The 15,256-nt window shown below is 42.5% G+C and overlaps 1 protein-coding gene across 1 annotated transcript; it reads left to right on the top strand.

Moving 5' to 3' along the window:
* Positions 1-2,610: 2,610 nt before the first annotated feature.
* On the top strand, positions 2,611-11,696 carry LOC135507180 (C-type lectin domain family 4 member M-like). Its single transcript, XM_064926766.1, has 6 exons — positions 2,611-2,848; positions 8,029-8,130; positions 8,381-8,812; positions 9,036-9,172; positions 11,119-11,228; positions 11,372-11,696. Exons 1-6 carry the CDS (start codon positions 2,701-2,703, stop codon positions 11,502-11,504), a joined length of 1,062 nt encoding a protein of 353 aa, XP_064782838.1. The 5' UTR covers positions 2,611-2,700; the 3' UTR covers positions 11,505-11,696.
* Positions 11,697-15,256: the final 3,560 nt, after the last annotated feature.

Raw genomic sequence — 15,256 nt, 5'->3', positions numbered from 1 at the left:
ACACACCCCTTATTACTGGTGTAGGAATGGAGTGTACATGTAGGAGTGTGTGAGACACACCCCTTATTACTGGTGAATGGAGTGAATTACATGTGTGTAGGACTCCTTAGACACACCCCTTATTACTGTGAAGGGAGGAATGTAACCTTTACCCCCCACTGGACTTCCTCAGACAACAGCTTATTACTGGTGAAGGGAAATGACATACATGGATGGTAGACACACACATTTTACTGGTGAAGGGAGGAATTACATACAGGATTCACTTAGACACACCCTTATTACTGGTGAAGGAAGGGAGGAATTACATACAGGACTCCTTAGACACACCCCTTATTACTGGTGAAGGTAGGAATTCCATACAGGACTCCCCAGACACACCCCTTATTACTGGTGAAGGGAGGAATTACATACAGGACTCCTCAGACACACCCCTTATTACTGGTGAAGGGAGGAATTACATACAGGACTCCTCAGACACACCCCTTATTACTGGTGAAGGGAGGAATTACATACAGGACTCCTTAGACACACCCCTTATTACTGGTGAAGGAAGGAATTACATACAGGACTCCTCAGACACACCCCTTATTACTGGTGAAGGGAGGAATTACACACAGGACTCCTCAGACACACCCCTTATTACTGGTGAAGGGAGGAATTACTGGTGAAGGGAGGAATTACAGGACTCCTTAGACACACCCCTTATTACTGAGTGAAGGGAGGAATTACAAATGATCAGGACTCCTACAGACACACCCCTTATTACTGGTGAAGGGAGGAATTACATACAGGACTCCTCAGACACACCCCTTATTACTGGTGAAGGAAGGAATTACATACAGGACTCCTCTGACACACCCCTTATTACTGGTGAAGGGAGGAATTACATTTGGACTCCTCAGACACACCTTGTTTTGATTACTGGTGAAGGGAGGAAACATGTGACAGGACTGTAGATCACAGGCCCTCTTACTGGTGAAGGGAGGAATTACATACAGGACTCCTCAGACACACATGTCATACTGGTGAAGTAAATTAGATCTCAGGACTCCTCAGACACACAGAGACATCTCTGAGTAACTATTACTGGTGAAGGGAGACAGAAATTAGATCACAGGCCTCTCTGAGAAAGACAGAGACATCTCTGAGTAACTATTATCTCTGGTGTTCATGTCATACAGGAGACAGTAAATGTAGATCAGGACCTCTCTGAGACAGACCATCTCTGAGTAACTATTATCTCTGGTGTTCATGTCATAAAAATGTAGATCTCAGGCCCTCTCTAGAAATGATCAGATGTACATCTCTGAGTAACTATTATCTCTGGTGTTCATGTCATACAGGAGACATGTAAATGTAGATCTCAGGCCCTCTCTGAGAAAGACAGAGACATCTCTGAGTAACTATTATCTCTGTGTTCTGATAAACAGAGACAGTTGGTAAAAAGTGTAATCTCAGTTTGTGTCTCTCCACTTGTTTTGATGTAGATAGAGGATCTCTGAGTAACTATTATCTCTGGTGTTCATGTCATACAGGAGACAGTAAATGTAGATCTCAGGCCCTCTCTGAGAAAGACAGAGACATCTCTGAGTAACTATTATCTCTGGTGTTCATGTCATACAGGAGACAGTAAATGTAGATCTCAGGCCCTCTCTGAGAAAGACAGAGACATCTCTGAGTAACTATTATCTCTGGTGTCCATGTCGCAAAGGAGACAACAGTTATTCTTTGTGAGTTCACCGTCTTGCATTGCATTCAACATCACATCAGAGTCTCAGATTAAACCACTGCTTAAAATATAACAGGAAGTAGACCGACTGAGTTTCAAATGGTGTGAATGACATCACCACTGAAACCCCTCTGAGACAGATGCCAAACATATTGTACATTCTAATACATATCTCTGAGTAACTCTTCTCACTGAGACAGATGCAGACATATTGTACATTCTAATACATATCTCTGAGTAACTCTTCTCACTGAGACAGATGCAGACATATTGTACATTCTAATACATATCTCTTAGTAACTCTTCTCACTGAGACAGCAGAGATGAAAATAACTGTTCATGGCCGTCGATGGTGTGCAAGGTGAAATGTGTTAAACTACTAAGAGTATGAAGCACAAAAACTAAACTAATTGAAACTAAATATACAAACAAATCTCACTGTGGTAAACTAAACTAATATCAACTAAATATACAAGCTAATCTACACTGTGGTAAACTAAACTAATATATACTAAATATACAAACTAATCGACACTGTTGTAAACTAAACTAATATAAACTAAATATACAAACTAATCTTCACTGTGAGAAACAAACATAGTTTTCAGAAAATAAGTGGAGTCACATGGTGGTGGTAAGTGTCGTACTATTGGTTAGACAGTTTCCCCTTTAATGAGGTTGACTGTTAAAACTGTCTCTGACATTAGACTGAAACTGTCTCCAGCTTGCAGACAGACACAAACCTACAACTGAGATAACACAGACTTTACAACAGCAGAAGTTACAACAGTAGAAGATACAACAGTAGAAGATACAACAAAAGTTACAACAGTACAACTGAAGATAACAGTAGAAGATTAGAAGATACAACAGCAGAAGTTACAACAGTAGAATATACAACAGTAGAAGATACAACAGTAGAAGTTACAACAGTAGAAGTTATTGCATTTCAACACACGTGTGTAAAGATGTCAGAGGAAATCTATGAAAACTGCGATGGATTTAGTGGCAAAAAAATAAACAAAATAGACCCCATGGATATTACTGATCAAATGTACAACAACGAAAGACCCATCATGCCCTGCAAGAAGGATGGAGTTGGTGATCAACATTCAGGTAACAGTCAACCTGGTGTAGTGCTAGATGCTGACACACACGCACACCCCAACACACACACACGCACACACGCAAGTTTTTTGCACTAAATTTTGTGCACTGACTATATGCGCACAAGCTGGATTCTACAACAGACTCACACATACTGACACTGACACCAGCTACTGCATCTTGCCATCTTGATGTAATGTATCTCTAGCCACTTTAAACAATGCCACTTATACAGTGCGGCAAAAAAGTATTTAGTCAGCCACCAATTGTGCAAGTTCTCCCACTTAAAAAGATGAGAGGCCTGTAATTTTCATCATAAGTACACTTCAACTATGACAGACAAAATGAGAAAAAAATATCCAGAAAATCACATTGTAGGATTTTTAATGAATTTATGTGCAAATTATGGTGAAGTGTACCTATGATGAAAATTACAGGCCTCTCATCTTTTTAAGTGGGCGAACTTGCACAATTGGTGGCTGACTAAATACTTTTCCCCCCCACTGTATATATATATATATATATATATATAACATAATTATATAAACATAATTCCTCTTTGACATTATGGGGTATTGTGTGCAGGTCAGTTACAAAACATGTTTTTAAATTCAGTCAGTAACAAGAAAATGTGGAAAAATGCACTTTTCAGAAGGCACTGTACATAGCTACCTCAATTACCCCTACACATTGGGGTGGCAGGTAGCCTGGTGGTTAGAGTGTTGGACTAGTAATAGCAAGATTGCAAGATCGAATACCTGAGCTGACAAGGGCAAATCTGTCCTTCTGTCCCTGAACAAGGCAGTTAACCCACTGTTCCTAAGTAGGCCGTCATTGTAAATGAGAATTTGTTCTTAACCTGTCTAGGACACCCCCCCTCAACATTCTGCTGAAAAGGCAGCGTGGGAAATTCAATGTTTTTTTATTTTTATATTTAACTTTCACACATTAACAGCAGGAAATGAAAGATACACATCTTGTTAATCTACCCATCGTGTCTGATTTTTAAACTGTTTTACAGCGAAAACACAACATGTATTTATGTTAGATCACCACCAAATCCCAAAAAACACACAGCCATTTTTCCCAGCCAAAGATAGAGTCACAAAAGCAGAAATAGAGATAAAATTAACCACTAGCCTTTGATAATCTTCATCAGTTGACACTCATAGGACATCATGTTACACTATACATGTATGTTTTGTTTGATAATATGCATATTTATATCCACAAATCTCGGTTTACATTGGTGCTATGTTCAGAAATGCCTCCAAAATATCCGGAGTAATTACAGAGAGCCACGTCATATAACAGAAATACTCATCATAAACTTTGACTAAAGATACATGGTTTACAAGATACACTGGTTCTTAATGCAACCGCTGTGTCACATTTGTTTTTTAATTACGAAAAAAGCATACCATGCAATAATCTGAGACGGCGCTCAGTAATACACATCATTTCTCCGCCATGTTGGAGTAAACAGAAATACGAAATTACATCATAAATATTCCCTTACCTTTGATGATCTATCATCAGAATGCAGTGCCAGGAATCCTAGTTCCAAAATAAATTGTTGTTTTGTTCGATAATGTCCATTACTAGTGTTCAATTAGCTACTTTTGCTAGCACGTTTAGTTCACATGTCCAAAAGCTGGCGCCGGTCCAGGCGACCTCAGACAAAAACTTCAAAAAGTTATATTCCAGGTCGAATAAACTGGTCAAACTAAGTAGAGAATCAATCTTCAGGATGTTATTATCATAAATAACCATATATCCAACCGGAGCATTCGTTTTTGTCTACAGAGTAATGGAACGCATGGCGATATCATGAGAAATGCGCCTGACCAGGAACTGGCATTCTGCCAGACCACTGACTCAAATAGCTGCCATCCGTTCCCACATCACACAAGAGGCTTCATTCCACGTTCTACTGACTGTTGACATCTAGTGGAAGGCGTAGGAAGTGCGAACAGATCCATATCTTACTGGGATGTGAATAGGTGATGAGTTGAAAATCAACCAGCCCCAGAATTTCCACTTCCTGTTTGGAAGTTTGCCTGCCATATGAGTTCTGTTACACTCACAGACATAATTCAAACAGTTTTAGAAACTTCAGAGTGTTTTCTATCCAATAGTAATATTAATATGCATATATTAGCATCTGGGACAGAGTAGGAGGCAGTTCACTATGGGCACGCAATTCATCCAAAGTGAAAATCCCTAAAAAGTGTTAACTGACTTGCCTAGTTAAATAAAGGTACAACAATTAAACATTGGATTGATACTGTAACTCACTGTACATAGCTACCTCTATTACCTCGTACCCCTTCACATCGGCTTGGTACTGTTACTCCCTGTACATAGCTAGCTCTATTACCTCGTACCCCTTCACAACGGCTTGGTACTGGTACTCCCTGTACATAGCTACCTCTATTACCTCGTACCCCTTCACATCAGCTTGGTACTGGTACTCCCTGTACATAGCTACCTCTATTACCTCGTACCCCTTCATAGCTACCTCTATTACCTCGTACCCCTTCACATCAGCTTGGTAATGGTACTCCCTGTATATATACTGCATTCAGAAAGTATTCACACCCCTTGACTTTTTCCACATTTTGTTAAGTTACAGCCTTATTCTAAAATGTATTTAATACACTTTTTTGCTTATCAATCCACACACAAAACCCCATAATGACAAAGCAAAAACAGGTTTTAAGACCTTTTTGGTCCACCTGTGGTAAACTCAATTGATTCAACATGATTTAGAAAGGCACAATCCTGTCTACATAAGGTCCCACAGTTGACAGAGCATGTCAAAGCAAAAACCAAACCAAGAGGTCGAAGGAATTGTCCTTACTGCCCAGAGACAGGACTGTGTCGAGGCACAGATCTGGGGAAGGGTACCATAACATTTCTGCAGCATTGAAGGTCCTGAAGAACACAGTGTTCTCCATCATTCTGAAATGGAAGAAGTTCGGAACCAACAAGACTCTTCCTAGAGCTGGCCATATGGCCAAACTGAGCAATCGGGGTAGAAGGGCCTTGGTCAAGGAGGTGACCAAGAGACCGATGGTCACTCTGATAGAGCTCTAGAGTTCCTCCATGGAGATGGGAGAACCTTCCAGAAGGACAACCATCTCTGCAGCATTCCACCAATCAGGTCTTTATGGTAGAGTGGCCAGACGGAAGCCACTCCTCAGTAAAAGGCACATGTCAGCCCACTTGTAGTTTGCCAAAAGGCACCTAAAGACTCTCAGACCATGAGAAACAAGATTCTCGGGTCTGATGAAACCAAGATTGAACTCAGTGACAAAGTCCAGAGCTATGTGTGACCAGGGGTGACTGGGTATAGGAAGAGGGTGAAGCAGACCGTAAGTGGGTTTAGTGGAGGTTTTGTTCCGGGTACAGACCGAGCAGGCTGAGACAATCTCACAGGCATCTCTCTCTATGGTGGGCCACCAAAAGCACTGACGCAGAAAGGCGAGGGTCCGGTTCATACCAGGGTGGCAGGTGAGGAGGGTAGAATGGGCCCACTGAAGAACATCAGAGTGAACAGAATCGGGAACAAATAGATCCGGGTCAAGCTGGTTCTGCTGAGCCTGGCGGATACAGGACTCGATCTCCCAGGGGACGGTGGAAACAATGCAAGTGGATGGCACAATGGAATCTGGTTCGGAACCAGTGTTGTCGGCGGTGAACTGGCGGGAGAGGGCGTCAGGCTTGGTATTCCTAGAACCGGGGCGATTAGTAGGTGTGAAATTGAATCTACCGAAGAACAATGCCCATCTGGCTTGCTGGGAGTTCAGACAATTGGCGGTCTGGATGTAGGACAGATTTTTTGGGGTCTGTCCACATGATTAAGAGGAGTGCAGAGCCCTCTAGCCAGTGACACCAAGCCTCAAGTGGCAGCTTAACTGCCAGGAGTTCATGATTACAGATGACAAAATTCTTCTCTGCAGTTGAGAGCTGGAAAAGAATGGGCACTTTTGGAGCTTCTGATCAGAGGGGGGACGTTGAGACAGAACAGCACCTCCCCTGCGCTAGGTGAGAGAGGTTATATAACCAGCTACAGGGGAGAGGAGCGCTAGAATGGAGGTAGATGTGCAGTCGTACGGCCGATGAGGCGGCAGCAACAGGACGTGGTGCTTGCTGAACACAGAAGCTAGATCGTGACACTCTGGAGGAACTGATGACAGGTCCGGAGGTTCTGGAATGGACTGGGGCACAGACAAGGTAGGGGCAAGGGCAGAATGTAGACAATTCTAGTGACAAAATTAATTCCAAGTGGTTACCCTTCCACCGTTCCAGTCAATCTGAGGGTTGTGCAACTTTAACCAGGGATGGCCAAGAACCAGGGGAGAGTGAGGACAGTCGATTATGTGGAAAGTGATCCTTTCCTGGTGGTTTCCCGAGAGATGCAGGATGACAGGGATGGTCCTCTCCCAGACACGGACGAGGAGCTGTCCGTTGAGAGCGTTTGGCATCAAGGGGTGAATCAAGTGGAACAGATTCCAGGCCCAACTGGGTAATGACATCAGGGTCCAGGAAACTCTCGTCGGCGCCTGAGTCGATAAGAGCAGGCAGCAGAAAAGCCTGGCTCTGCCACACGAGGGCCCCGTCAAGCAAGGGTCTGGGGGGTCTGGGGGAGATGGGCAGGCGATTTGGCTCAACGGTAGGTCCCCCACTACTGCCGAGCCACCACTTTTGCTGGATGCAGGGAACAAGTGGAGACAAAGTGACCAACCTGGCCCCAGTATGGGCAGCTTCTAGTGCTGATTCACCGCTGCCTCTCCTCTGGAGAGTGACGAGCCGAGCTGCACGGAGGCAGACAGTCAGGAAGGAAATCTTGACCCGTTGTTGTATCTTTAACTCTGCATTGTTGGAAAAGGACCCGTAAGTCAGCATTTCACTATTAGCATACAACTGTTGTTTACGGAGCAAATTACAAATTATGTTTGATTTTGATTGAAATAGGTGCCGGCAGTCATTTCAGGTGCCTGAACTCTGCAATATGTTCAAGCCGATATTCTGTTAGAGGTTCTCGAAGTCAAGCTGTAGAACATGTGATGTGTTGTAACTCAGTTCTGGTGTTCTGTTCCTTGTGTATTTCCCTCACTGATCCAAGCAGAAAATGGACACAAAAGTAGACACAAATACAACTCTGATAATAATTTGTTCTTCAGGGTTTTGTCAGCGTTGGAAGAGAGACTCTGGAGCTGCTGCAGTGTGTCTGGGGCTGCTGTGTGTTCTCCTACTGGCTGGGATCATAGGCCTGTCTCTCTACCGTGAGTTTGATATGTTCTCACTCAATCATTCGTCATCATCAGTGGTGTAATGACCACGGTTCAATTACATTTACATTCCAGTCAATTACATTCAGAAAGGAAGCTAAATTTAAATTCCAAAAATTTGAAATCAACAGGAATTCCTGTGTATTTCCTGATTTGACTGGGATTGAAATGCAACTGACCCCAACAATGGTAAAGACTGGTGAACTTTTCCCCTGTTACCTTATCAATGATCTCATTATTTCAGAGAGAAACCAGTTGACCCGTTATAACACCCTGACCAGAGAGGGAGACCAGTTACAGACAAGCTACAACAACCTGACTGCAGAGAGAGACCAGCTACAGACCAGCGGAAACAATCTGACTGAAGAGAGAGACCAGGTACAGACCAGCGGCAACACCCTGACCAAAGAGAAAGACCAGCTACAGACCAGTTACAACACCCTGACCAAAGAGAGAGACAAGCTACAGACCAGCAACAACGCCCTGACCAAAGAGAGAGACCAGCTACAGACTAGCAACCACAACCTGACCAAAGAGAGAGACAAGCTAAAGACCAGATTCAACACCCTGACCAAAGAGAGAGACCAGCTACAGACTAGCAACAACGCCCTGACCAAAGAGAGAGACCAGCTACAGAAAGAGACAAAACGTCTGAAACAATCTTTAGTTGAGAAAGGTGAGTCAAATTGTCTAATGACTGTTCTGTTTGACAGTCTCTGTATCTGTTCACATGTCGCTTATAAACAGGAAATTCAACATTAATTAAATAAAAAATGTGAGAAAAAAGGTCTGACTTCCAAACTGTCCATTAGTTAGTTCCTGTCTTCCTTGAGTGTTTCCTTGATACTTAATTTAATGTTGTATTAAAGTGACTAAAGCAGGAAATGTTCAACTTATAGTGTGTCCGGAAGGATGGAAGAAGATTGGTAGCAGTTGTTACTACGTCTCTACTGAGAAAAAATCCTGGGAGGAGAGCAGACAGGATTGCAGAAATAGAGGAGCACACCTGGTGGTCATCAAGAGCCAAGAACAACAGTGTGTGTGTGTGTGTGTGTGTGTGTGTGTGTGTGTGTGTGTGTGTGTGTGTGTGTGTGTGTGTAAGGAAGAGAGAGAGAGATTAAGCCCCACCCTCTTCAAAATATACAGTAGGGAGAACAAATATTTGATACACTGCCGATTTTGCAGATTTTCCTACTTACAAAGCATGTAGAGGTCTGTAATTTTTTATCATAGGTACACTTCAACTGTGAGAGACGGAATCTAAAACAAAAATCCAGATAATCACATTGTATGATTTTTAAGTAAATAATTTGCATTGTATTGCATGACATAAGTATTTGATCACCTACCAACCAGTAAGAATTCCAGCTCTCACACACCTGTTTTTTTTCTTTAAGAAGCCTTCCTGTTCTCCACTCATTACCTGTATTAACTGCACCTGTTTGAACTCGTTACCTGTATAAAAGACACCTGTCCACACACTCAATCAAACAGACTCCAACCTCTCCACAATGGCCAAGACCAGGGGCTGTGTAAGGATATCAGGAATAAAATTGTAGACCTGCACAGGGATGCGATGGGCAACAGGACAATAGGCAAGCAGCTTGGTGAGAAGGCAACAACTGTTGGTGCAATTATTAGAAAATGGAAGAAGTTCAAGATGACGGTCAATCACCCTCGGTCTGGGGCTCCATGCAAGATCTCACCTCGTGGGGCATTAATGATCATGAGGAAGGAGAGGGATCAGCCCAGAACTAAACGGCAGGACCTGGTCAATGACCTGAAGAGAGCTGGGACCACAGTCTCAAAGAAAACCATTAGTAACAGATTACGCCGTCATGGATTAAAATCCTGCAGCGCACGCAAGGTCCCCCTGCTCAAGCCAGCGCATGTCCAGGCCCGTCTGAAGTTTGCCAATGACCATCTGGATGATCCAGAGGAGGAATGGGAGAAGGTCATGTGGTCTGAAGAGACAAAATAGAGCTTTTTGGTCTAAACTCCACTCGCAGCGTTTGGAGGAAGAAGAAGGATGAGTACAACCCCAAGAACACCATCCCAACCGTGAAGCATGGAGGTGGAAACATCATTCTTTGGGGATGCTTTTCTGCAAAGGGGACAGGACAACTGCACCATATTGAGGGGAGGATGGATGGGGCCATGTATCGCGAGATCTTTGCCAACAACCTCCTTCCTTCATTAAGAGCATTGAAGATGGGTCATGGCTGGGTCTTCCAGCATGACAACAACCCGAAACACACAGCCAGGGCAACTAAGGAGTGGCTCCGTAAGAAGCATCTCAACGTCCTGGAGTGGCCTAGCCAGTCTTTTTACCAAATTACCGCACGACAGAACATGTATTCACCCTGCACACCTTAAATGACAAACAAATCAAAACAAAGTCCTCTCATGCTTTGTTGATTTCAGAAAATGCTTTTGTCTCAATTTGGCATGAGGGTCTGCTATACAAATTGAGGAATGTGGTGTTGGGGGAAAAACATACAACATTATAACATCCATGTACACAATCAACAAGTTTGTCGATAAAATTGGTTAAAAACCCCACACATTTCTTCCTCAGGGCCGTGGGGTGAGACAGGGATGCAGCTTAAGCCCCACCCTCTTCAACATATATATCAACTAATTGGCGCGGGCACTAGAACAGTCCGCAGCACCCGGCCTCACCCTACTAGAATCTGAAGTCAAATGTCTACTGTTTGCTGATGATCTGGAGCTTCTGTCCCCAACAAAGCAGGGCCATCAGCAGTACCTAGATCTTCTGCACAGATTCTGTCAGACCTGGGCCCTTTATTTAAATTGTGTTATCTATTTCACTTGCTTTGTCAATGTTAGCATATGTTTCCCATGCCAATAAAGCCCTTAAATTGAAATTGAATTGAACTTTGGGGAGAGGGAAAGAGAGAGAGTGATAGAAAGCAGTAATGGGAATGTTTTAACAATGTTGAATCTCTCCTACAACTACAGACATTAGTCAATTGGTTATGTGGACGAAAGAACTATGTCTGGATTGGTCTGACTGACTCTGTTTCTGAGGGGACCTGGAAATGGGTGGACGACACACCACTGACCACAAAGTAAGACATTAATGAATTCTGTGTCACTATGACATCACTGTCTGGAGTAGTAGGTTCAGAGTGGACAGTCTGATTATATGTGTTGTTTCTTCTACAGGTATTGGAACAGTGGACAGTCTGATTCTGTGTTGTTTCTTCTACAGGTATTGGAACAGTGGAGAGCCTGATGGTGGTAGAGCTGAGAACTGTGTGTATTTCTACTCCTGGTCATCAGACACAGGAGAATGGTGGGACTATTACTGTTACTATGAATTCAGATGGATCTGTGAGAAATAGGATTCATCCTCGGTTCTCTCTGAACTGCTAAACATGATTATGCTCAGTATATCGTAAACTATTTTCTGCTTATTCAGCTTACCTTGTCAACTACATACAATATGTAACAATACAAATGTAGAATACATTATAATAAAAACATATGCAATAACAATACAATGACTTGATAAGAGAAGGACTGTTCTGTCTGTTGTTGAGGAAATTCATAAATTCATAAATCTCTGACACTCTAAGACTGAACATGTGAATGTACTATGTATCAGGTTTCAGTTAAGACCCATGTGCAGACTGTGTAGAGGTAACAATGTTTATTGTAACAACAGGGGCAGGCAAACGACAGGTCAAGGTGGGCAGGGGTCGATAATCTAGAGTAGTGGGGCCAAGGTACAGTACGGCAGGCAGGCCCAGGGTCAGGTCAGGCAGAGGTCGGTATAATCCAGAGTAGTGGGGCCAAGGTACAGGATGGCAGACAGGCCCAGGATCAGGTCAAGCAGGCCCAGGGTCAGGTCAGGCAGAGGTCGGTAATCCAGAGTAGTGGAGCCAAGGTACAGGATGGCAGTGCAGGCTCAGCCAGAGTTGTCAGGCAGGCGGGCTCGGAGTCAGGACAGGCAGGGGTCAAAACCAGGAGGATGAGAAAAGAGAGCCTGGAAAAAGCAGGGGCTCAGACACTAAACGCTGGTAGTCTTGAACAAACAAGATGAACTGGCACAGACAGACAACACAGGTATAAATACACAGGGGATAATTGGGGAAGATGGGCGACACCTGGAGGGGGGTGGAGACAAGAACAAGTACAAAGTGAAACAGATCAGGTCCTGACACTATATGTGTTTTACAAACACACACACACACACACACACGCACGCACGCACGCACACACACACACATGGAAAAGCACCAATGCTCATATCAATTATACATATGTTATATCCATATGAACATACATTTGTCTTATTTTATTTAGTTTGTCCATAAGGCCCATGTTTTGTCCATTTGCAATATATGATCATAGGAAGTCGGCTTCTGAACCCAAAAGTCAGTGAACTATGGCCAAATGGCATAAGAAATGTCTAAATGCCATACATACGTATTGAAAGTACCAAATGAGGATGTTATGTCCACTTGCAATATATGATCATAGGAAGTCGAGGGATTTACCTTCACAAATTGGACATTTACCATCGCAAATTTGAGATGCAGTAATATACTGCAGAAAGGCCAATTGATTTGCCCATTGAACTCGGGATGGTCAGGCAGTGCTAGTGGTTCCTCTCCATCGCTCGTTGGTGTTGATTTCATCATGTCAATTTGGTGATGGTTCATCACTGTTTCAACTTATTGCAAATGGATCAAAAGTCAGCCATCAAGTCAGCGTCCGTCAGTCAATAAGATATTATTTCTGACACTAAACTGATACAAACTGACACCTAAACCACTTTGTCCAACTCATTTAGAAGCCAACTATCACATATTTCAGAGCAGGCCCAAAATTCATAGCACCTTCTGTTTCAACCATTAAAAAAACTAAAACACATAGTTACGTTCTAGCTGCAGGTCCAGTTCTGAAATTATGTGTAGTACCTGAAGGGGAAGTAAACAAAAGAATTAGCGTAGCTGGCGCTACACATAACGCAGAAATAAAATATAAAACATTCATTACCTTTGACGAGCTTCTTTGTTGGCGCTCCTATATGTCCCATAAACATCACAATTGGGTCTTTTTTTCGATTAAATCGGTCCTTGTATACCCAAAATGTCAATTTATGAAGACTGTGTGATCCAGGGAAAAACACTGTTTCTAAACGCAACGTTATTTTTTTAAATGAAAAAAGTTCCCTATAAACTTTGACAAAACACTTCAAACTACTTCTCCAATTCCTTATATCTATCATTCTCATTATCATTACATTCTCTTGTTTTTTCACTTTAACATTTTAGTCTGGGATTTAACGCACCGTCTCAACACTTTCATCATGAGAAAGAGAAGAAAGATACATTATTCTGATCATTTTTTGGGGGAATTGAAAAAAAAGTTATAATTTAATACGACTGAAGTGTTTACAAACTAGATGAACTAAAATGGATTAGGAAATGGAAGACATACAAGACCACTGATAATCTCCCTCGATCTGCGGCTCCTCTTCTGGCAATGAATAGTCAGATTATAGTGAAATTACGTCTCATCTCGAAAAACAATGTAAAGTATGTTTAGATAGGTGTAATCTAGAGCCAGGCTTGTTGATTTGTAATCTGACGATATCCTGCTATTGAGGGAGTTCTATTACGCTGAACTAGGTTGAACTGGACAATGGGCCGTCACGTCATCTGGCAACAGTGGGGAGGGAGGAGCCCTTTACCTCAAATCAAACAGTAATCTGGAGGAGCGCTTTATCTCAAATCAAACAGTAATCTGGAGGAGCACTTTATCTCAAATCAAACAGTAATCTGGAGGAGCGCTTTATTTCAAATCAGACAGTAATCTGGAGGAGCGCTTTATCTCAAATCAATCAGTAATCTGGAGGAGCGCTTTGTCTCAAATCAGACAGTAATCTGGAGGAGCACTTTATCTCAAATCAAACAGTAATCTGGAGGAGCGCTTTATCTCAAATCAGACAGTAATCTGGAGGAGCGCTTTATCTCGAATCAAACAGTAATCTGGAGGAGCGCTTTATCTCGAATCAGACAGTAATCTGGAGGAGCGCTTTATCTCAAATCAGACAGTAATCTGGAGGAGCGCAAAAAAAACTCAAATCAAACAGTTCTGGCAACAATGCAAAACGTTATGTTTGGCTCAAATCAACACAGCTCATCACCCTGACCACACCATCCCCACTGTCAAACATGGTGGTAATCATGGTTTGGGCCTGCTTTTCTTCAGCAGGGACAAACATGGTTAAAATTGATGGGAAGATGGATGGATCTCAAATGAGGACCATTCTGGAAGAAAACCTGATGAAGTCTGCAAAAGACCTGAGACTGGGACGGAGATTTGTCTTCCAACAAGACAATGATCCAAAACATAAAGCAAAATCTACAATGGAATGGTTCAAAAATAAATATATCCAGGTGTTAGAATGGCCAAGTCAAAGTCCAGACCTGAATCCAATAATCTGTGGAAAGAACTGAAAACTGCTGTTCATCTCATCCAATCACTGACAGCTAATTTGCAAGGAGGAATGGGAAAACATTTCATCTCAAATCAAAACAGTAATCTGGAGGAGCGCTTTATCTCAAATCAGACAGTAATCTGTAGGAGCGCTTTATCACAAATCAGACAGTAATCTGGAGGAGCTGCTAATTTTCTCAAATCAGACAGTAATCTGATTTGTTTAAAAATCAGACATATCTGGATAAATGTTGTTCCACTTCAAATTGTGTCCCACTTGTCTGTTGATTCTTCAAAAAAAATACATTTTTTTACTTTTTTGGCAACAATGAAATGTGGTAAAAGTTTGTCGTAAAGTTCAAGGGGGCAATACAGCTCATCACTGTATGACCAGAACCATCCCCACTGTCAAACATGGTGGTGGCAAGCATGTAATTCTTTGGGTTAGCAGTAAAACCTTTCAGCCCTTGCCTTAACAGGAAGCCAGTGTAGGGATGGTTAAAAGTGATGATCAAATTACATGGACTCCAAATACACCCCATTCTGAAGAAGAAAACCAGGACTCTCGGAAAAACCCTTATTACTGGTGAAGAGATTTGTCTTCCAACAAGACAATGATCAAAACTGGTGAAGCAAAATCTACAAT

Source organism: Oncorhynchus masou, chromosome 20 (genome assembly GCF_036934945.1).
Source record: "Oncorhynchus masou masou isolate Uvic2021 chromosome 20, UVic_Omas_1.1, whole genome shotgun sequence".
NCBI classification, from domain to species: Eukaryota; Metazoa; Chordata; class Actinopteri; order Salmoniformes; family Salmonidae; genus Oncorhynchus; species Oncorhynchus masou.
Note: the sequence above shows the minus strand (reverse complement) of the source record. Positions and strands in the feature narration are given on the sequence as shown.

Coding starts and splice junctions, on each gene's coding strand:
- LOC135507180 (XM_064926766.1), top strand. CDS start 2,701: ATGTCAGAGGAAATCTATGAAAACTGCGATGGATTTAGTGGCAAAAAA. Junction 2,849..8,028: donor AGTTGGTGATCAACATTCAG/GTAACAGTCAAC, acceptor TTTGTTCTTCAG/GGTTTTGTCAGCGTTGGAAG. Junction 8,813..9,035: donor ACAATCTTTAGTTGAGAAAG/GTGAGTCAAATT, acceptor TTCAACTTATAG/TGTGTCCGGAAGGATGGAAG.